The sequence below is a fragment of the Anthonomus grandis genome, chromosome 9 (genome assembly GCF_022605725.1).
Source record: "Anthonomus grandis grandis chromosome 9, icAntGran1.3, whole genome shotgun sequence".
Taxonomy (NCBI): Eukaryota; Metazoa; Arthropoda; class Insecta; order Coleoptera; family Curculionidae; genus Anthonomus; species Anthonomus grandis.
In genome coordinates, this window is record NC_065554.1 from 14,315,594 (window position 1) to 14,340,903 (window position 25,310).

At 33.1% G+C, this 25,310-nt stretch overlaps 2 protein-coding genes across 11 annotated transcripts in view; one reads left to right on the plus strand and one right to left on the minus strand.

Moving 5' to 3' along the window:
* The window catches only part of LOC126740094 (homeobox protein 4), a 61,186-nt gene extending 53,590 nt beyond the window's left edge, over positions 1 to 7,596 (plus strand). For all 8 annotated transcript variants that reach the window (XM_050445978.1, XM_050445983.1, XM_050445984.1 and 5 more), the window contains one exon: positions 6,675 to 7,596. In XM_050445978.1, the coding sequence (XP_050301935.1) occupies positions 6,675 to 6,982 (308 nt within the window). In that variant the 3' untranslated portion in view covers positions 6,983 to 7,596. The remainder of the gene's footprint in view (positions 1 to 6,674) is intronic.
* The window catches only part of LOC126740093 (tyrosine-protein kinase transmembrane receptor Ror), a 182,379-nt gene that overhangs the window by 96,569 nt on the left and 60,500 nt on the right, over positions 1 to 25,310 (minus strand). The window lies entirely within an intron of this gene.

Consider the following 25,310-nt stretch of genomic DNA (forward strand, 5'->3'; position numbering starts at 1 on the left):
CTTTGCATCACTAACCTAAAATCAATAAAATTAAAAACTATAGGGTAGAAATGGAATAAGCCCTGTTACTATAGAAAAGTATAGTCACCCCAATCGTAAATTTGTGGTCATTACAATCTGGAAACAAAAAATGGGACATCTATGGTTTGCCCTTTTAAGTCATGTGCATGTTAGAAATAGTATAGGATGGCCATAGTAGCACAACATCGTCAATAGCGCGTCGCGGTGCCTGCAAAGATTCTTGCATTTTTTGAAAAATTTCTAGTAATGCGTCGGCACTCATTTTCGAATAAATGACCCTTTATAGTCTTCTTTTTGTGTTGATGGGCCTATCCCACTTCCGATGTTAGAAAAAGTATAAAAAATATAAACCTTTAAATAATCTTAACCACGAAAGACGTGTGTCGTCACTCAAGGCGGATATTCTAATCTGCTCCGGAGCGATACAGTACCCGCATCCTGCGTCTTGTCCCGTACCTCCCATTATTGAAAGCCCGTGCCTTCCCTCAAAAATTTTTATAAAATGCTAACATGCAACTATAATTGATTAAGTGATCGTGCAAGTTTTTCTAAAGTCAGAATATTGACTCCAAACAATACTGATTTCTTATGAACTATGCGACTAACATCTGTAAAATGTTTTAAAAACAATGTTTTTTTGTGTAAAAAGATGTTTTAAGTTGTCTGCATGGTCAAAAGTACTATTAGCAAATACTTGAAAAAATGAGTCTTGAACTTTGAGCTTTTACAGTTTTTCCATAGATATTCTTAGTGCTGACTTCACGTTGACAGCAGTACTATGCAGGAACTAAATGCAATTTTTGATCCGCAGAGTGCTTTCAATCACCAATACCAAAACTAATTCACTGATGTTTTTTTAATACAAAATTTGACTAAAAATCAAAACATTTAACCTGATTCCTTTTAAGATGAGTTATCAATTACGAAGATTATTTTTTATAGTTGAGAAGAATTTACAGATTGCCCTTAGTGAAATTTGATAGTCAATCATAATCTCAAAAAAGGGTGATCCTATTGTGATGGATGTGTAGGTGCAATGTAAGTGGGAGAAATATCGAACTATCAGTCTGATATTTCTGAGTCATATGCCAAAATTATATACAAAAGAACCTACAACAAATGCGAAGAACAGATATCCGAAAACCAATTTAGTTTTATAAATGCAGTTGGTTTTATAAACCAGAGAGGTAGTCTTTGGAGTTCAAGTCCTAATCCAGAGATGCAGGCAAGTGAACTGTATGTATACGCAAGTCTAATCGATTATGAAAAAACGAACATCCTTTAAAATAAATAAACAATAGAAGACAGTAATAGATCAATTGACCTTGCTAATTATTGCTTTCAAAGAATTATAGAAAATATCATAATAAGTACAATAAGTATTAAACAAATAACAGATATAGTTTATTGGCGCTCTAGTTAGCATATTAGTTCTAGGACGTTGACAATAAAAAGTTAAGGAACATCTTGCGTTTATCCTAGGAATTATGTACCTAATTTCATTTAGTAACTCGTTACAATAAATTTTTATTATTTAGGAGATCTAACAAAAGTAAAGTACAGAATTTTTAGTGTGTCTTGCAAATCAATACAATCGTGGATAGTAATAATATTTAGAAAAAGTTTAAGGTCGTCCCTAAACTTGAGTCTTGGACATTTAATAAGTTTAGCAAGGTCGTCAATAAATATCACAAAAAAGGGGACCTAAATTAAATCTCTAACACCTGAGGTAACCTCGTAACTATGAGAACGAAAACCGCCAATTTCGACGAATTTATGGCGGCTAGTTAAATAAGAATGTACAAGAGCAACTAACTTATCCGAAAATTCCAAGGCATTCATTTTAGAAAGAAAAATTTTATGGTTTATGCAGCCTGGCCAAACTGATCCAGCGTAGTACAGATACTCTGAGAAAAACAAGTCAACTTTGTATCATGCATAAACCCATGCTGATCTTATGATGTAAAGCTTTTCAAAAAGCTTAAAAAAGTTGTACAAAATCGAAATAGGCCAGTAATTACGCAGCTCCGTTGGATCGCCTTTTTTTCAAATCAGGTATGACTCTGGCGGTTTTCTAACAACTTGGAAAATACTAATACTAGTTTCAATAGATTTGTTGAATATAAAAAGAAGTGGCTTGGAAAAAACATGTATGCAATCCTTTACAACAAAGCTTGGAATGGAGTCAATACCTGCAGTTAATTTGTTTTTCAATTTTTTTTGCAGCTAAAAAAATATCAGTCTCCACCAATACATTCAGTTTAGTAAAACATTTTTTTACAAAAACAGGATCAATATTGACGGAATTTTTAATTCACGTTCTGCATAAACACTTGAAAAAATGTTGAAAATGCCTCAACAATAGCTTTAGACGATGAAAATTCTCTATCCCCATCTTTTAAAGTACCAGGTATTCGGAGATTTACCCTTTTTCATCCGTATAAATGATCAAAACTGTGAGCTGTCATTATGGATATCATTTTCAAGTATTGCGTTATGTAGAATTGGAAAATTAGCCTTTCGAAAATTAGTAAATGTCTTAGGTTAATTTTTATGGAGTTCAAATTGATTACAATGTGAAAAATTGCAGTTTAAATTAAAAAGCAACGGGGGATGATGTTTATCCACTTTCAATAATGAAAAATCGTCTTGAGCAACAGAACATGATACATTGGATATAATAAGGTCTTATAACCTACCATTTGAATTAAGTATTGTATTGGGTTATGTTTAAAACAGTTAAAAATATAACGACGGGTCAGACAGGGATGTGTCCTCTCGCCTTTGATATTTATTAATATTAAAAAAAAATAAAAAAAAAAATTCAAGGAACCCCTTAACGGAGTAGAACGAATCCTTTTGAACGAAGTCGGACTAAAAAATATTCGATATGCCGACGATACCTCGGTGATAGCAGATAGCTTGGAAGCACTGCAAAAATTAATCTATATTGCACAGTACAGTCACCAGTATGGTCTTAATATCAACGTAAAGAAAATTAAACAAATGGTCATCAGCAAAAGAGATATAAATGGAGAATTTTGAGCGTAGGAAAATTAAGAAAAATAATTAATGATGAATACTACTGAGTATATTATCCTTTCACATAATATACTGTTTTAGTGTCTCGTTAAATATAAGATAAAAAATCAGTTCGTCGAAAATCCAATGCAACCGAGCCAAATTTAATCATCAACATCATAATATACATAATAATTGCTCTTTAAAATGCAATACTTAAATAAATCCTCTGATTTGAATATGGTGAACCTTGTCAAAATTACAATAAAAATACAATAATCCAAGCAAATTTAAAAAATCCAGCTTATAAATAACTAAGCCTTCGACGTGTCAAAGGGATATTGTTGCTAATCTAGCAGTTTTATCTAAGTTCAAAAAATTCAAAAACACCATTACGTTGATAAAACAGAAATTAATTCCATTCTAAACGCGATCACGCAATTCATTTCAGGAAACAAAAGGGTTCTTTTTCTCTCGAAACGTTTGTAATCAGCGTAATTTAAGTGACAACTTGACACATTTAAAAATTGGCGGGTCAATGCTCCTCCACCCAAGCTTTAACAACATGCAAGCAAGGCACAGAAATAATATTTTTTTCGCGCTTTTTTTTACACGGTCGAGTTTGAATAGCGCTTGAAGTGCCTGTAGGCCCAAAAAAAGAAAAGAAGCCGAATGCACAAAGAAGAAAGTGCCTTTGAAATTAAATTATTCAAGGCAGGTTTGGTCTGTAATGAGAAAAGTGTTTGCCAACGTATTTTCTTTTGAACGCCAATTTTGGGCGAGAAGGAGCAAATAAAATGTATTTAAGTAGATAGGTAAGTGACATATTTTGTAAAAATCTTACTTAGGCGATCAACTCATTAACTAAGGACTATCATAAATATATGATAGTAGAAACCATTGCAGCCATTAGGACAGACAAACATGCAACATTAATATGGTTAAGAAACTTACCTTTTGACAAACCAGGCCAACTAAATGTCTTACTGATCAAGATCAGATCATCAATAATAGATACTATCTACCAATAAAATTAGATATGATTATTATGTTTGGGGAAATCAGATAAAGGATGTGTTATGCCCAAGCCCAACAGCAATAGTAAAGAGTTTAAAGAGCACCAGTATGTAACTGTAGTGTGAGCCTTGGGTGGAGTAATGACCTGACACTTCATCAAATGCTGTGAAGTGGTCAGAATAAGTACTGTCCACTTTTATGCATAGTGGTGCGTCGAAGGATGATGGTAGAAGCTATATTTCTCATTACCTCTTTATCCATATTAGATATTTGGGTTATCACTACTTCATCGAGAACCTTTGCAATTGCTCTAGCACCTGATTTAAAAAATGGAAATGTAATTATTTTTTTCAAATATAAACCGATATCCGAGACTAATCTATCATAGCAAACCGATGTGTCAGATATTGCGAAGCGGGCTTCTAAGAAATTGAGCGTTCCTTTTAGGACGAAGCACCTATATTCATCTGAACAGTTGCTTATTCTCTCCAAGGCTCAGATTCGGCCGACCATGGAATATTGCTCGCACATTTAGAGCGGTGCTCCCAAGAACGTAAAACTTCTGGACAGCATACAGAAACGCGCTGTACGACTTGTCAACAACCCTGAATATACCTGTAAACTTGGCAGTTTGGAACACCGAAGAGCCGTCGAAGGTTTATCTCTTTTTTATAGATACTTCAATGGAAAGTGTTTAAATATCCACCAACACTTCCGCGCACTTGTCGCCCCTCTGGCGCGATAGGTTTTTCTTGCAAGTGTGTCCAACTATAAAAAAAAACATAAAGCTTCAGCTTCCAATGATAAATTGAAGAGGGTAGAAAAGCAGAGCTTATGGAGAGCATACTCAGAAAGTTACTAGTTCAAACCTTTTTATATTAATATAAAAGTTACATTAGTAAAAGTCCTGACATGCTCCAGTCAACCGCATTATTATCCATTCATACCAAGGAACTGATATTTTACTTTTAAAAATGCATAGTTTTCTGTTTTTCATCGAACTATGCCACCTATCTTCTATTGATTCCTTTTCGTTCTCCATTTTCCACCGAAGTATTTACTACCTTCCAATTTAAGAAGCTTCTTTCATTACGTTTTCATCTTACCCTTTTTAAAGACATACTTTTTGTATCCAATTCTGTAATTGTTCTTCATACATTTAAATGCCTCTAAGATATTTGTTTGAATTCAGTAGTTTGACTATTAAATAATCTTCTATATCTAGAGTAACTAGGACCCATCCTTCAAATCATACATTTCGCTGTCTGCTTTATTTTTTTAAATAATTTCACCACTTTTAATCCTCGTTTCTCTTATCGTTACGAGACTTCTTGTATTTATTTCTTCCGTTAATATCTTGTTTCATTTCTACAGTTTGTGATATATATTTACATAAATTGTAGCTAAATTATTTCAAACGATACTGGAATGTAAACATACTTTCATTTCAGTATATATGCTGGGCTTTATTATTAGAAATTGCATATATTTTCGAACACTGCCAAAACTCTCTACTACTATGCATTTGTTAGATCCAGGCTGGGCTACAGCTTCCTCATTTGGTCTTCCATTTACAACCAACACATTCACCTATTAGAATCAGTCCAACGGCGATTCCTTAAATGTTTGGCATTTAAGGATTATGGAGTCTATCCTCCAAGGGGTTTTGACCATAACCTGCTGCTCTCCAGATATACTGAATGGTCACTTGCAAAGAGGAGAGAAATGCATTCGGTGAAATTCTTGTTTAATTTACTTAACCATAAATTTGACTGCCCATCCCTTTTCCAAAGGATTTGCTTTCATATACCACGCCCAGGATCTAGACAGTGTCCAGCTTTTAACTTGGACACAGCCAGGTCCAACATTCTGTACCAGAGTCCTATTTACTTTATGTGTCAAAACTTTAACACAATTGCTGGTTCTTGTGATATTCACCATGACAATTTGGCACTTATCTTGGATCACTTGCGTATGGTCGGTGGGGGAGGCTAGGTTATGTAGTTCTTGGTTTGAATACATTTATTTACTCATTTTTTTCTGCTCTTTTGTTTTAAATTAATTCTTGATTCTTATCCTAATTTAGTGTGGATTTTTTATTTATTTTCTCAAACTCACTACTTTTATAATTATATAGCAATTATTTTATAGTTTAGTTGCATGGATCTAATACAGTTCATGCTTTCGTACTTGTACATTTATATATCTAATTGATTTTCCTGTAACTGGGTATTTGTAACCTGTTGGAAATACAGCTTATTATTATTATTATTATATAAAAATATGCTGAAATTTTATCAAAAATTACAGAATAAAGTCATAGATTCTGAGGTTGAGTCTAGAAATGCAGTAAAATATCGATAATGAAAAAGTAGGATAACGAGAATAACCTTAAATTAAGAGAACATGGAGTGTTAAATACATTTTTTCAGATCTAAGAACAAGAATATGTTGAAGTGATTGACGAAATCATCAACATAGAAGCAATTTGTATATTTAACAGAGATCGGTAATGAGCCTAGCTTACTTAGTTTTTATGCCATATTTGTTAGTGATTGACTTTATCCAGTAATATGAACTTACAAGACTCTTCAACTTTCTGTTTTTTTTTGTAGGTGTAGGAATCAGGAAACATAAGAAACACCGTCGAGACCGCTCCGGTGGAATTCGGGGCAGAAGAGGATCAGTACTAGATCCGCGATTGCGCGAACGATCGTTCTCCATTTGTACTGATAGATCAATGGTAGGACCAGGATTAGCTTATGGCAGCTTTCTCTACGAAGACTACAGTGACAGAGAAAGAACTAACAGTGCCTCCTCGTGCGATTCAAATGAAAACCCGAGGAAAATGTCGGGGATCTCAAATGTACCTTTTAATGGAAAAGTGCCTTGGTGTGGGTGTTGGGGGAATGGATGTTTGTGACGACTATTGTTAAGTAGAGTCGTTTTTGTTTAAATAAAGGATTAATAACAGAGAGAGAATAAAAACAGATTTGTTAATTAAAATTAGATTAAGTTTAAAAATATGGATAAGAAATGGTCCAATCGCTGAACTAGAATATATGCTCATTTGTAAATTGCTCTCAGTAAATCGGAGATATTGAAAAGTGCAAAATTCAAACAATCATCTGTTGAATTTAATGTAAATTTTACGAAATTCAGATATTGTAATTATTTTAATTTTTTTTCTTGAACACTACAATCACTAGAGAAATATTTTACAAAAATATAGGTAATTAATGTTTTCAAGGTACATGTCTGATTGCACGACTTTTGTTGGAGAACTTTGAAGCAATACAAGTGGGTTTATTAAAAGTGCATTAATTCTTAAACATCATAGGTGCAAAAATAGTGTCATGCATTCCATATTTAATATTTTTTTTGTTTAATAGAGTAATGTTGATTTTTTTAGGATATAGTACTTTTGTAAAAAAACAGATTAATATATTAAGTTGAATTGTAGTTTTTATCGTATATTACATTAATTATATTAAGGAAATTTTCAGAAAATATAATTAATATTTAAAAAACTAAAAAGCCTTAATTTTCTCTTATATATGTAGCTAATTAAAGGATAGAATAAAATACTTAAAATGATGTTCCTTTCGAATGCCAAACTCAAAAGAAGCTGATAAACCCAGTACGGCCAAACAACATATATCATTGATGCCGTATGATAAATGATGTTTATTTCGTTAGACAAGTAATAATGTCTCGTAAATATGAATCAATAATCGTTAATATCTCTGATAGAAGTATCAATAAAGTATATGCAGTACTTACGTTATTTGTGATTACTAAATATGCAAACTTTAATAATATAGTAATTCCGAACCCCAGAATTGAAGGAACAAAGATGACATACCTGAAAAGAAATAAAAATTTAGAAAAATTATTAAACAGAATATATGTTCAAGAAAATTACTCTTCAAGTAACAAGATTAATTAATTTATCCAGTAAACACACCTCATTTTTACCTCCCCTTAGCGTAATTAATTTTATATTGTTCGTGTAAATAAAATGGTAAAAAGTTGACCGATAATCAAAACACGTAAAAATTAGACCAATATATAAGTTTGGGTTGTTATGCTGTTAACAATAATCTTTTTATAGTTCGTTAAATTTTCTAACATACAAAGCGCTTTTTAAATATGATTTTGTTTAATATTTTCCTTAATATTAGAGAATACATAAATCGGCTTGAACGAGAAGTAAGACTTACTTATTGAAAAAACAACAGATCTTTTTTTTAACTGATTCTCGTAATTATAAAAGCTACCTTTGCTGTTTGTATTATATATTGACTTTCAAAACGTTTTTTACCTCTATTCCATAAAAAGATCTGTTACTTTACTACAATATTAGTATACCAATAGAAACTCTTTATCATATAATCAAAGAAGAATGTTTTCTAAATTAAAACAGCTTATGAATGCAAAGAAGACAGGCTATTCTCTGTATAAAGAAGAAACATATAACAAGATAAAGCACACATGCGATGATATTAAAAGAATCGGTACTTGTCACTGAGTGTCTTAAAAAACTCTGGAATCTTAAAAAACCAAGACTCAAGACCAATGTCTTGAAAGTAACAAAAAAATTTAATATTTATAATTTAATTTAAGTTTCTTTCATAATTTTTCTAGTACGAGAAACACACTGTAATCCTGTTTTAAACTTCGAAAACCAAAATATTTTAATACTTATTAAAAGACCACGACTAAGTTTTTCCATTTTGCGAATCCTTAATTACCACACTATGTTTCCCAAAACAATTCAGCTTCAGTGCGCCAATTTTTAAAAGTCGGAGTCATATCGGAAACTTCCGACTTATAATTATTTTATCAATTTTCAATTTCATTGAGAAAGTACGGATACCACATCTAAATTACCATTTTGAAGGAATTGTTGATATGTTTCAACACATTCAAGAAACACATTCTTCTTCAAAGGTTAATAGTTACGAACCTGAACCTATTAGTTATGACTAAAGTATTATGTAGACCTTTAAGTTGCATTTTCAAGTTGATTTCATAAGGATTACTCGAACGCATTTGACTGCGTTAATCATTAACTTCGAGTTTCCAACTTGGCGTGTGAGTTGAGTACTAATTTGGTGGGTAGAACAAAATTACCTTTCGGGTGAGATCTCTGTGCAGTCAGGGTCCTCTCCTTTTCATTTTATACTTCTAAGTTCTTTATTTTCTCTAACGCCTTGTTTGTTTGCATATGACTTGAAGATCTATTTGAATATTGTTACACATTGTCACAAACGAATCTGATATTAACATATATATAATATATATATAACTGCATAACTTTCTCAGTTAAAACATCTTCAAGTTTCCTTAATTATGCATTGAATGAATCAATTTGAATAAGATTATATATTATTTAAAACAAAACAACTACTTAAGCAGATCCTAATATCGATTTAGAAGAGGCACCAGAGAAGTTGGGTTTAACCCTTTTGGCGGAAAGATTCTTGGAAGTAAAGAGAAAGCTATTCCTATGTTTTGTGGACTATGCAAAAGCCTGTGACCGTATTCAACACGAGAGGTTAATACATATTTTACAGGACATAGGACTAGTCAGCCACCACATAATGATAATCCGGACTCCATTCGAATAATAAGTGGCAATAACTCTTATATTAAAAATGCAAGGGGAGTTCGCCAAGGTTGCCTTTAATCTCTCTTAGTATTTAAATGTATATGCAGAGTGTATAGCTAAATAATTGTTAGAAGACCGACCAGAAGGAGCAAAAAGAAACGGTATTGGGATCAACAACATAAGATACGTAGATGACACTGTGGTCATGAGAGAATCCGAAAAAGAACTGCGGGCGTTGATCAGCAGAAAGTTTGAGTATGGGGTTAGAGATGAATGCGACAAAGGCTAAGACCATGGTTTTCGATCGAAACTCACAAGAACAACATGTAAACATCGTAATCGCGTCACCCTCCAAAATGTTCACAGCTACATCCCAAGCAGCACACAAAGTCTACTACGAAACAAAATTATTTTATATTAGTTATATTAAGAGTGTATTGAACAATAAAATATTACTTAACAGCCTTAATTAAAATAATTCTGTCTTATAAACAACCTGAAAATTTATAATTAAGTTGCTTTATAATTGTTTTAAAACATATATATATAAAACAGATATAAAATTATTTTATAAAGGTTTTGTAGTAAGTTATATTAGGTGAATAAAGACTCTATTATCAAACCAAATTACTCTCAGTGACTTTATAGTTATAAGGACTATGTTGATAGAAATATTTTTGTTTTTGTTCACAAAATTGTTGTTTAAAAAGTTTATATAACTTTTTGAAGACTACGCTTTACAGTAATTTATTATATCTGCTTTTTCTTGCAAATCCTTATGTATAAAGTATAATTTTTTAAAAATTTTTAGAACTTCTTGAAAAAACATAAAAAATAGGGGAAATTTTAAAAGGAAAGTAAAGGAGAATATTTTAAGTACCATTTTATTAAAAGTCATTCATTCGTATTCAAATATTAGTGAGATAATTAGATCGCCGTCTTCATCAGGACATTTATCAACCTGAAACACTGGACATATCAGATATCGATAATGATGAAGTGAAAGCTATAAATAGTACTAATAAGGTTAACGAATCTACTAATATTTCTAAAAACCTAGAGACCAGTAGTGAGCTAAGGTCGAGGACAATCAAGATTTTTAATAAAAGAATTCCAAATATTATTCCTTCAGATCTCTTAGAATAACAAAATCATCCTCACATTTAAATCTTTCCTCTTAAATTTTACACCTATAAAAGCGCCATCTGTTCCGTGTTGATAGCGTTCGCGAATAAAACAATTATATTTTAAGCGGATTTTTTTATAAAATAGCAATATATATCACTTTTATTACAGATAAAATAATTATTTTATATTAGTGTTTCTTATAAAATTAAATAGATTTATCTAATGAAATCCATTTTTTAATGACATTTATTTAGGTTTATTTCCGCCACGTTGGCTTTTACGAATTAAATTAAATGCATATGCAATTTTAAGAAAAACACGCCTAAACTGCGGTTTAGTTTGTGATATTTACAAAATATTATACACAAAAATTGCAATGTTTTTAATCTTAATTTTAGGAAATTCTTTTTACTTATCCGAAATCTTTAATATTCCGAAGGGGCATCAAAAATGAGATACAAATATGCACCTATAATATCAGTAAAATTCGTTGCGCAAGGAAATATTTGCCCTAAATAATAATATAGAACCCTAAAATAATGTTTTCATATATAATAATCATTGCAGGTATGATCAGCCAAGCCGCCATAATAGGCGTGGTGTTGGTTTCAATTTCGCCATTTATCTTCTTTTTACAAAAGGTATGGTGCTTATAAACTTTGTTAATTTTATTAATCTCTATGTGTGTGATAAAAGAATTTCAGCCGAATACAAATTGTGTTGATTGAAATATTATAATTTTATAATTGTATTTATGTAGTCTTATAAGTTACTAATAAAACAATAATATAACGTTAATAACATAATTTTGTATCGATTTTATAATCTTAGATAAACTATTAAACGAATTTAATGAAATAAAAATATTTTGCGTGGGCTCTTTTTTAGCTTATAGTGATTTATAAATTCTTATAAGAGCAAGTTTAATGATAATTAAGTTTTTTTATAATGTTATATAGCGTGCTATATGATAATTTTAAGCACCTTGGTGCTGCTTGTGATAGACGTGGCCAGAGAAATAAATCATCAGTTAAATCATGCTAAAGAGATAAAAAGAATAGAATTAACCAGGGCAGATTTTCTGAAAATGCAAATATATCTAAAAAAAAAGTAAAGTGCTTCGCGTGGTCCCTGCTCTTATACGGCTGTGAAACATGGGCGGTGAAGCAGTAAGAACATCGAAAATTGCACGCCTTTGATATCTGGATATGCAGGCGAATGCTTCGTATAGCCTGGACCACCAGAACAACAAATGCAGACTTTAAACTAGATTGAATACCTGCCCTCTGTTAACAATAATCATGAAGATAAGAAAAACAGCCTATCTGGGACGAGCAGTATGAACTACAAGTAATACTGGAAGAAAAAATTAAAGGTAAATGAGGCTTAGGGAGAAAAAAAACCTGGCTAAGAAAAATAAGAGACCGGACAAACATGGATGGTAAATACCAATCGAGCCCAACATAGAGAAGCTGCTGAGGTATTATTATTTGAAAATTTCTGGAGCACATTAAGAAAACTAAGCCAAGCCTCAACGATGGCTCACGATAAAGTTAGAAACTGGAGTCAGCACTGCCTTTCTTAGATATTCTTGTAAAGAACAATAATGGACATCAGTATATCTCAAACTAACACAAACAGGACAAAACCTACTATAATTCCAATCATCCTGGTTCGACGAAGGTGGGAATCATTAACTCAAACTCAAACTCAAAAATGCTTTATTGTCAATATAAACATAGAAGTTGTAGACAAAGCCAATAGACTGTACATTAAAGGAATAAAAACGAGAAACTAATTTAAAATAAAATAAAATTATATAAAACTTTGAAAAATACTTAAATGCTAATCATTAAAAAATTCACCTAAACTATAGTACGCTTTACTAGCAAGAAATATTTTCGTCCTTGTACGTAGGCTTTTTTCAGTCTTAAGTTGTCTCATTTCTAGTGGAAGTTTATTAAACAGCTTTTTACCTCCATATATGATAGAGCTACGGACAAGTTCAAAATGAGGAATGGGTAGCCTCAACAAATAATTTTGTCGCGTATTATAGTGGCTTCCTAAGTGGAGTTCCTGTTTATATTTTCCAAAAACTAAGCAACTGTTTCCAAAATAAAAATACAACACAGAGTTAAAATATTATGACTTACAAAAAGCGGGCGACATAAGTCACGAGGCTTGGCCCCACATAGATATCTAATGGCCCTTTTCTGGAGTACAAACACTAAACTAAAAAGTGAATTTGAACATGAACCCCAAAAGCAAATTCCATATCGAAGATGCGACTCGATAATCGCGAAGTATGCAGATCTGGCGATGGAGAAATTAAGACTGGTGGCAATAACCCTTAGGGCGTAGCAGCCTGATGAGACTTTTCTACATACATTCACAACATGGTCTTCAAATTTAAGGAACTTGTCTATGGAAAGACCCAAAAACTTACTGAACGATGGCATGGTGATGGCTTCATTATTTAAACATATATCATTTGTATTACATTTAAAATTAAGGATATTTGTTTTGGAAACATTAAATGTCAAAAAATTTGCATCACACCAGTCTTTTATGTTTAACAAATCTGCACCTATATTGGCCTCCATTTGAGAAACATCAGAGTCGTGCCAGAGGGTGGTGGTATCATCGGCAAACAATGTAAATTTGCCAGTTACCTGCAGTTGTGGCAGATCGTTCACATAAATGAGAAAAAGTAAAGGACCAAGTACTGATCCTTGCGGAACACCCACATTTATATTTAGTTCCTTAGAGATACCACCATTAAATTTGACAGCCTGGACACGATCTGATAAGTAGGAACGAAACCACTCAAGGGCAGTTCCTCTGAAACCATAGAGCTTCAGTTTCATCAGCAGCACTCTGTGACTCACGCAGTCAAATGCCTTGGACAAGTCACAGAATACCGCTGCTGCAACTTCACCAACATTCAGTCGGTTGTACGGGTGCTCTAGAAAGCTAAATATAGCATCATTTGTGCTCACAGACTCACGAAAGCAAAACTGCTGAAGACTCAATAGGCCAAACCTATTTAAAAATGAAATCATCCTCACCTTAACGGGCCGTTCCACTATTTTGGCTACAGTAGGCAATAACGCTATAGGTCTGAAGTTAGAAGGACAGTCGCGATCGCCACCTAGTATTGTAAAGAAGAACAATCATTGCTCTTTTTAAGCACTCCAGACATAAATGAAAAGTTAATTGACTCGGCCAAGACTTGCAAAGCAACAAGAGGTAAAACAGAAAATATTTTAAGAGAAAGCCCATCCCAACCTGATGAACTCTTATTCTTAATATTAACCATTAACTGTTTAAGCTCTTCTACACTTGTGGGGGCAAAAAAGAAAGATTCGGCTACTACCACATTGCTGAGATAGCTCCTGGGATCTATTTTTTGTGAGAGATTGGCTGCAAGGTTACTAGCAATATCACAGTAGAAGGAATTGAGGACATTGTAATCTAAGGTACTTGGAATAACCAAGACATTATTTTTGCCCCTTAGCTCATTTAAAATCTTCCAAGACTCTTTTGCTCTGTTGGAGGAATTATTTATCCTCCTTTGAAAGTAGGTCCACCCTGTATTCGGAGGGCAGCTAGAATGCGCAATAACAATGTTGAAAAACCTCAACAGGGAAATAAAAAACATCATCAAAGACTTACAGCAGAACGGGTGTCCAAGGAAACTAAAAAAGACAAGTATGAGGAAAGAATGAAGGTATAGGGATCGAAAGACCTCTAGCAATTGGAGGATCTTTAATAATTTGGTACAAGGGAACTTCGAAGAAAATCAGAATTGCCACTAAATTCAAGATCAACACTGCTTTTACTTTGAAGACAGTCAAAAGAAGTTTAGTATCAAAGACCAAGCCAGACCCCAAGAACTGCGTATACCATGATCCTCTATGAACGTGGAGAGTCAAACATAGGCGAGACAAAGCGAGTCCCCAGATGTTAATAATGACAAGGATCTAATGCGCTTCACACATGACCAGACGTCAAACCTTTCCAACCATAGACTAGTTATTGTGGTTAGTTTAAACTTTATAACGGTGGGAAACCGAAACGTCGTGCTAAATTTAAAATAAAGACAATGGAAGTTCGAAAATTACTTTGTATTACTTTACCAATGTCTGCCACTTTCAAAAACAATAATGACTGGGTTATGGTATTTGATTTCTAAGGGATCTAGCCGATTCTATTGCAAAAATCGAGAGAATTTTTACAACAAAAAAAGAGAAACACTTTTATTAACTAGATTCAACACACTCGTTTCTTGATAATTTTATGCCGGATAGATCAATATATACTAACGAGGGTACTAATAATCCCATAAAATAGCCAATCTAAACCCAATGGATTTGTTTACGATTTCCTTACGTTTAAATAATCTTCAACAAAAAATTAAAAGATTTTCTATCAAAATGTCACTGAAGATTTTACCAAAAGCATTTTTTTTCAGAAGCGGTGTTTTTGCATAAACACTGTCAATAGGTATGTTTGTTTTATCTGCTTCAAAATAACGCAAGGAAAAACGCTATAAAAAATGACATTACCGATTATTTTAGATTATTTTCTAGAATATGATGGTTTTTTAACAATGGCGCATCTTTGAAGCGCATATTCTTCCTAATAAACTCCATATCCATAAAACTCTTTTTAACAGAGATCACTTTTATTTTAACGATTTACTGAACAAAAGCCACATATATTCTAACGATCCAACTCAATCACTCAAATATATTAAACAAATGTCCAATTTAGTATATCGTATCAATTTGCTATCTATCGTTTCCCCTATACCAATGCATAATTCAAAATATCAGAGCAAGAAAAGATTTACAGGATTAATACGAAGATAGCCGACATGGGAACACTTTTACAGACTCCCCGGGGACACTTTTCCGATTCTGAGTGCTTATAGAGTAAGCGTTCGCCTTGATTAAAATTGGGAATTTAATCCAGATATGTAAGGCAATTAATCTTTTCGGTTTCCATTTTGACCGGGAGTCGGATTGCTATCAGTAAATTTTCAGTTTCGACTAGAAAAGTTTCAAGAAAGTGTAATAAGTTTTAATTTCACAGGCACGTCGAAACTTTCCAGACAAGAGTAATATAAATTAGTGTGTGGAGTTGAAAAATATGGTTTTTAACTTGGGAGTATGTAATGGTGAGTGACAGGTCTGCGCTTTAATTTTTAACGTATTTCGTTAAGATTTCCTAAAATTTAATAAAAGATTTATCCATATATCTGTAAGATATTTAAAAATAAAGAAGAAACAAAAAATCTTAAAACTGATTAAATTTTAAGATTGTTGAATATAAAATAAAAAATCATATTATCAATGGTAAATATAATTTTTTGCATGTAGTTGATCACTATAATTGATAAGAATCATTATTTTATAATGCCCTACGACTATTGAATCCGATTAATGAATTAAACAACATTTTGGAAATTGGGCAATTTTCAGTTGATGTTTCTAAAGCGGATTGACCAAACACATACAACTCTTGATTGTCCCAGTGGGTTAATCATTACCAATTTTTGGTAACGATTAACTCTCAACACTGTGCGTTGTCTGCCTTCAATCGGTTTTAAGTTCTCCAGTAGGTAAGCGCAGTATACTTGACAATGATATGAAACACTCATTATTGTTATTTTATCTCGATTTTTAATCCTGAGACTCGATGTTTAAAAACTGGCAACATTTTCATAAGTGGTAATATTTATATTAGAGTATCATATTTCAGATTTGAATTCTCCAATTACTAAATGCATGGTACTCGAACAAGATATAAGAAGCTAGTTTATCATTCCCATCACATAATGTCTATAGTGGATCATAATGATATTTTTCCATTCTATACAAATGTAAAACCGTTTCCTCAGTATGCAGAAACTAAAATAGTGTAACAGAAGCCAATACTTAAGCCTTACTCGAGTTGACTATATTTGTATTGATTCAATAAGAAAGATAAACCACGAAACTGATTAAAGTGTCGTAAAACTTGGTGGCTTTGAATGATCCAATATTTAGAAACACTTGGAAATGTTGTTTTGATGAAAATAATAATTTCAAGAAATCATTGAGTTTCTCAATGAGCCAATCTGATTCAAGCTACGAGGATTTATAATAAAATAACCTAAATTGGGTCCAAATGGGTTCTCAAACAAGATAAATTACCATAAACTAGATACTACAGCTAAAGCTATAAAACGAAACGTAGCTAAATTTAAGAGTCAATAAACTGAACTAATGAAACTGACTTACAAGATAAGGGCAAAAATGGCGTTTTACATTTTAAAAACAAGAAAAAACTTTTTAGGTTTAATACAAAGATAACCGACATAAGAGCACTTTACAGACTGTCCGGGGACACTTTCCCATCTGATTGCCTATAGAGTGAGCGCTCGTCCCGTTCCTTGATTAAAATTGGAAATTTAATCCAGATATACAAAGCAATTAATCTTTCGGGTTTCCAGTTTGACCGAGACTTGGATTGCTATCAGGATATTATCAATGTGGAATAGAACTGTTTTAAGAAAGTGGAATAAGTTTTAATTTCGTCGAAACTTTCCAGACTCCTGATAGAAAAAATAAGATTTTAACTGGGAGCTTGAAATGATGAGTGAAGAGTCTGCGCCTTAACTTTTAGTTTTATTTGGCAAATTGAATTGTATTTAGATTAAGTGGTGAATACTACAGATGATAAAGATAATTTTATTAGAAGTCTTTAAGATTCTTGTAACAAGTTTGTAATGCTTACAAAAGAATAAACAAAAAATTGATAGCATCTAATGTTATTCTTTAAAATACTACATTTTTCCCTCATTTAGATTATCAACAGATTAAAATATAAGACAATTATATATAGAGACGACTACTAATTAGAGTTCTAAGATTGTTCAGTCTCTTATAGAAAATCGTTTCTAAAAATTGGTAAAATGTCTGGTTGTGTTGGAATATCCCTTATCTTGAGATGGATAATCACGTCTAAAAAGAGCTTTAATATCCATTTTTCCAGAGCATCATTAGCAATTTAAAGAGTTTCTGAAATTTCTGCCTAATAATGTTTCCAACTGTTCAAAGAATTTCGTTGATAATTCATGCCAAAGAAGAGATTTGCGTTCTTTTGCTGAAGCTTTATCTCGATATTTGATTGCAGTAGTTAAAACCTGTCTCTATTTCGCTGTTTTAGACAGAAAGGGTTTTTGAAAACACAAAAAGCAGATTCAGGACCTACGAGCTGTTCAGATCCACTTTATTAAAAGGTTGCTAGGTTTTAGCTAACTAAGGTCAGAAAGAGATTTTAGACATGATCAAAACAGGTTCAGGGATTATGAACTTTTCTTCAGATCTAAATGTTACTATACTAGTAAATATACTAATGCGTATAATATACTAGTAAAGGCTGTTGCAAAATGAGAGATACGAAGATGGCGAATTTGCGTGTTTCTGTAATTAACGAAATCCCGTTAAAAAATGGTAAATTTTCAATAGGCTCCGAAGATATCCGAAAGAATAGTATTAGAGGTATTCAAATAATAAGTTTCCTTGTATTGGAAAAAAATAAACCACTAGTTTTAGGTTATAAAAATACGTTGACTTTGTTCTTTTACGCTTGAAATATTGTTCTCCATAGTCATTGTGGACTTCAATACATTTTTGATATCCACGATTTAACGAATTTTTGCCTGAGTTGAAGCAAAGTGCTGGCCACTCAATTTTAACATCAGGAAAAGGAATTAGTCACTTAGTGCGAGGTCTGGAGAGTATGTAAGGTGGGTAGTCGAACATTTCCCATTTAAATTTCTGAACCAAAGTTGTGTTTTTTTGGCACAATAGGCCAATCATTATCATGAAAAAGATTTTTTTAACAATTTTCCAGGGCGTTTCCGTTTAATGGCTTTTCCGAGTTTCTCTAGCACTTCACAATATCTATCCACATTCATCATGGTACCTGGCTCAAGAAATTCGACCAACAAACACCTGACTCATCCCAAAAACCGTGGCCATAACCTTCCCAGCAGAATATTGAATTTTTAAATTCATCTCCTGTCACAAAACGTAAAAAATCATGTAAAGATCATTGCCTTCTTTCTCAAGCATTTTAAAACTGTAACCAAGCTTCTGCGACAATATTGTGTGGATTAAAGTGAGTTTGAGATGCAGGATTTGCATCATTTCCAAAATATCATCAATAGTCCATCGTCTGTCCTAAATTATTTTTTTAACTGCTGCACTCACATCGTCCGTAATGGCGCTTTTTGGGCATTCTACACGCTATTCATCGTGCAATTCTGCGCTTTATCTGCGGACTCATACAGTCTTTACCACTAATAATCACCAATTCATTGTGAATCTGATTTCTGTTAAACCTTTTTGCAGTTAAAAAACGGATAACCTTTGCAGAAAAAAGTATTCTTGGCCACCAAAAGCAATTCCGATTATATTGGTAGAACCTGAACTCAAAACAAGGTTCAGCTCAAATCGACCAGGTAGCGTCTGTGACAAAACCCAGACTAGGGAAACAAGGCATGGTATACAAAAAGGTTAAAATTTCCAGGGAAAAATATGATAGCCCTGCATCACATACCAAAATGTGCTATGGACAGTAAATCATTTCTGGTCTACTTCAATAATTATAGAAGGATTTATATTACTATCGTAGGAGAATTGACGAGTCGCCAAATAAATCAAGAGCCATGGCATATTGTTAACGAGTTGACGGGGAAATGCCGCACAACTCTCGAATTGAATCCCAATTTACGTGCAGACACACTAAACTGTTGTTACTGTAACATTGCTCATGAACTCACCAAGGATGTTTTTAGTAAAAATACACCTCACGATTATACGAGGCATGTAAATGTGGGGGAGACATTTTTCTTTATTCCTACTAATATTTTGGAGGTCAGAGATGTTGATGAGAAAAATAAAACATGAGCAGGTTGGGATCATATCTCTGTAAGGATACTCTCGGCATTACCACCCAAGGCCCTTCAAGCATTTATGGATACATTAAATGAATATTTCACTTATAATAATAATAAAACAAGCAATTATTGTTCCGGTTCATAAGGATGGAGACTGCAGCGGTCTTTCTAATTTTAGACCAATAGCTCTTCTGCCTACCATATCTAAGATTGTTGAAGGTGAGAATGATATCTTTTTTGGGAAAAAATTAACATTATAAACTCGGCACATTTTGGGTTTCAAGAGGCCAAGAGCACGTGTGATACTTTTGATCTTCTTCAATTTCTTTATGGCACACTTAATTCTGGTGAAGTTGCTGCAGCAGTATTCTGTGACATATACAAGGCTTGTTAAGTTTCAAATGTTTAATTAATTCTGTCACTATCAATAAAGAGCCGATTTCAATCAAACAGTCTAACAAGTTTTTAGGATTGACAATTATTTGCAAACTTAAATACCGGGCACATATAATTAAAGTGTGCAGTAAGATGTCATCAGGTTGGTATGTCCTTAGAGTAATTTCTAAGAACGTAGACTTTTACAGAGCAAAAAGTGTTTATTATATCCTTGTGGAGTTACATCTTCGCTATGGGATTTGTTTCTGGAGATCATGTGCCCATTATCTCTTTAATACAGTATTTGTTCTGAAAAAAAAGCAATTACAGCCCTCAAATTCAAAAAAGTAGTGCATTTTTCTCAAAAAGACCTCTTATTAATAAAAATTCAGAGATTGGAAGGACACAAAGTCAACGGTCTCAAATTATATTTATTTTTTAAAAAACGATTACATCGATACATAGAGAGAGGGACATAGAGCTTAAAAAATACAAAAAATTATCCAGTCGGAGTTCATCCCCACTCCAGGCCAAACCGACATTATCCACATACCGTTTGTAAAAAACAATGTCTTTGGCAAAGGTACTGTACATTATCTTACTCTCCAGGTTATGCATAAAAATCTCACTTAAAAACGGGGAAAGACAAGAGCCCATCGCAATCGGGAGTTTACTCACTTAATTGCGGGGACTGTAATGCCGGTTACATTGGTCAGTCTGGAAGGAAAATAATAACTAGAGTGCAGAAACACTTAAGAGAATATAATAAACACAAAGACACCGAAATCACCGAGACTAAATCGGCTTTTGCAAGTCATTTATTGTCCTCAAAACACTTTCCTTCCATCCCAGAAAATGTAAAAATCCTTCATGAGTGCCCCAAGGGAACGAAGCTTGACTTTTTAGAGAAGATGGAGATCACAAGGGCAAAAAGGAGTCCTGTACTGTCTATTTTCTTTTAGATCTGATGATGCCTTAGGACGAAACACGTGTAATCGTTTTTTAAAAAATAAACATAATTTGAGACCATTGACTTTGTGTCCCTCCAATCTCTGAATTTTTAATTACAGCCCTTTTTGGAGTGAAAATTTGTAAATGTTGTCGGCATCTTTTAGTGCAAAATAGAATCTTGACCTTTTGTTGCTTATACGGGGTGTTTTTTAATATTGTGGCAAACTTCAGGAGCATGTTCCATGGACGAAATCGAGCTACAAAAGTTCCTATATGTCCTAAAGGTCTTCTACCGAAAAAACTTGAAAATAAAGTTATAAAAATAATACTTGATTAAGATAATCAGATTTAGGCGTTATGGCTATCCACAAGAATGGTTTCTATTTTTTTATGTGAAAATCGTGCATCGGGCGAACAATTACGAAGGGACCAGATATGCTCTTTTTTCAGAAAAATATCTATATGGATATCAAATTTATCAAAAAAGTAGATTTTTTTTCTTCTAACTTTACCACCTTTAATGTAAAATCTAAGACGTTTATAGGACATATATAGGAACTTTTTTGCTTGATTTCGTCCAAGGAATACGCATGAACTCCTGAATGTTACTAAAAAAACACCCTGTATATGATTGAAACAATATAGTCTTCAGAAAACAGAAGCAGGAAATTGTAGGTGGCAGTTAGTTTGGAACTCGTCTTACATACTCACATCGGTAGCCGATTCCACATTCAGAGCAAGTGATAAATTGTTTTAATTACATGGGTAAGAAAATGCTCAATCACCTTTCTCATCAAATAAGAAAACTTAAGTCTTATATTAGATTTAAAAAGCGTTTAAAAAGATTATTAGTTACTAAAGCATTTATAAGTTTTTTAATGATGTTCTGTCGTGACTACCAAATATGTATGTGTAATTTGGAAAAAAAATATTGTAACTCTATTTTGCTTTCTAATATCTACTAGTTTTAAATTTTACTGACGATTAAATAAGGCTTTGTCAATAACTCTGTTTAGCCCAAAAAAGCTACTTTAGAATTTGAAAAACATATTTTTAACACCCCTCGTATAATATTAACCACAAAAAAATCCGCAAATCTGCATCATATTTGATCTCTTACGTTTATCGAGATCCCAATGTTAGTCCTCGAATTTTTAACATCCTGTATATAAGGTTCTTATCCAACACGGACGGAACAATCCACTTCTCAAACCATAACAAAAAGATAAGAAATGTCGGGACCATAAAGCCCACCGAAAATTTCAAAGGACGCCATTGTAATTGCCACATTAATACCACGATAGACTAAACTTTGGTCACTACAGAAATCACGAAGACTTTCATCGCCGCGGGTAGACCTGACAAAAATTTCAAAGGCGCGATTAAATGCCTATACTGGTCATAAATATAATAAAATATCAAATATCACGCATTCTTGGTCTCTGCCAAAGACATTCAGGTCTAAATATACGGGCTAAATTTAGGACGTGGCCGAAGACTACGGGCATCCGATGGCGTTAATGCCGGAAATAGTTGGTTTTGTCAATGGTATCGGTGTGAAACTTGAAAACAGCCATATTTTTTTATTATTTTAGGATTTGAAAAAATTCAATGTTTGTTGACTCTCCGACATTTTTGTTGACATCTATAGGACAAGTTTCTCGTTTTTTCTCTTAAAAGAAGTAGTGGGTTTAAAAGAGTCTTGGTTATAAAGCATTTATAGAAAAAGCTAGTTTATAATTTTTTCTAAACCTTATATCTTACATAGTTACCTTAATTAATATTAAGAAAAAAGTTAGTTATCCGGTATCAAATATGTATGCCACTATAACAACAAACTAGAAATCCCTGATAGACATAGAGACTAGCCTCCTGGATCTGTTTCTCGCGACGGATCCTGACTTACAATATTACCATACAAGCATCACTAGAAACATTAGATCACAAATTAATAACCGCAACATGTGAACTGAAAATGAAAACTCAGGATCCACCCATGGTGCGTAGAGTTTGGCATTATATATCAACCAACTGGAGACATTTAAAACAGTTCCTCTCTTCTCTTCCTTGGAATGATGTCTGCTTTAAAACAAATGATTCTTCAGAGAGTGCGAAAGAAATTTCAAAGGTAATTTTGGCAGGTATGAAGGCTTATATTTTGAACACCTTGAAAAGCTCTTCAGACAGCACACCGTGGTTCGATAAAAAAGGCAGACAAAAACAAAAATGCTGCTTATCCGAAAACCTAAGCCCTGCAAATCGTGTCAACTTTGTTGCTTCGAGAACTGCGTGCAAGTACACGATAGATACCTGCAAAAAAAATGAGAGAGTGAAGAACAAACTTCTTAATTGCCCCAATGGATCAAGATCATTCTGGCTTGTAGCAGAATGATCTTGAATGAGGTTTCTGTAGGTCAAGAATTGGACCATTAACTAGAGAAGATGGTTCGGTCGCAACAACCGCAATGCAGAAGGCAGACTTGCTGAGTCAGATATTCAAATCAAACTTTACTGTAGTGTGTACAACACACCACCGACTTTGCCAAGAAAGGCTTCTTCGAAGCCAAAGACAGTCTTCCGTTACCAAGATCTTGAAAAAGACTTGAACACTAACAAGGCCGCCGGATCTGATGGAATACCGCCAGTATTATTAAAAGTGTGCGGTCGTGCTGAGACCACTTTTGTGCTAACTGTTTTCTCTTTCATACAGAAGAGATCTCTTCCCTGGAGACTAAAAACTTGCGCGTACTCAATGGATACCCAAAATAGAAAAAAAGATGGTACCCATCAATTACCATCCGATTGCTTTAGTCCCGGCAATCACCAAGGTAATGGAAAAACTTGTCAACCAGCAAATTTTAAATACCTGGAGTACACCAACATCGTTAGCGACCGTCAGTATGGTTTTCAAAAACACAGATCTCCTAGCGATCTATTGGCCTATGTGACGCATGTTTGGACCGAAGCTATCGGGAAATATAGTGAATCTCGTGCAATAGCTCCGAATGTTCACAGGCATTTGATAGTGGCTTCTCAAAATCTTGGGGCTATCTTTAAAACCAAACGTTAACAGCTTTTAACGTTTTACAAGGCTCAGATTTGTCCATCTCTTGGATATTGCTTTCACATGTGGAGCTCTGCACCCAAACATACTTTGAAGCTGCCTAATTCCATCCAGAAGAGGGTTACACGTCTTATAGGAGATCCAGAGATAACTATAAGCTTGGGCAATTTGGCGCATAAAAGGATGATGGCGGACCTGACTGGTAAATGCTTTCTGAACTAGCCCATATCATTCCATCTAGAATGACATGCAAGATCTACTCGACAGGCAGATCCAATTTCGTTTTATGAAGAAGTGCGGGTCTGTTGAATCAATGCCCGAAGTCCGTGTTTCTTGAACATTACAAATTTCAGAAGTTTAAAAAAAATATCCACAGACACCTTCGTTGCACTGGAGCTACTCGTGATACTCGAGTACCATAGGGTTTGCATTTTTGTGCCAGTGTATTCACAGAATATAGTACATAAGAGTGGCAAGACGAAAAAAACTTTTAAAATAAAAAAATAATAAATAAAAATCTTGAAAATATTTGATGACCATCTATGACAAATAATTTTTTCACTATTGGTTAGTCTTACTCTTGGCGCTATAATGGTTATTAACATATCGTATTTATACTCTATTAGTACGTCAAATATTGATGATTCTTCAAATAGTAAAACTAAATGATAATGTTTTTTTTATCTTCATCAATATCAAAAAAAAACATCTTATCTCAAAATATCATAATACATTATTTTACACCGGGTGGTTAGATTGAGGCTGATCACCGGCCATGTATGAGAAACTCATGGTTCAACAGGTTTGGAAAAAAACTTGAATAACAAAAAAAGGAATTCTTAAAAAAAAAATCATCTGCCGCTAAAAGGCAAAAAAATATATAAATTAAAATCCTAAGAATTATTGTAATTAATATCACACTAATTAAAACAAAAAAAAAATTTCCTGGTTATTTATAATACAAGCAACTTTAATTTATTTTTAATTTAGTATTATAATATAAAATAAAATTGTTTTTATTTTTTTAAGCCAAAACCATGCATTGGACGAAAAAAAATCAAGAGATCTACTTTGCTAAAAAGTGATTGAGGATTTAAAAAATAATTTTTATCTTAAAGAAAAGCAGTGGCATGGTATTTTTTTCACTAAAAATATTCAATAGAATT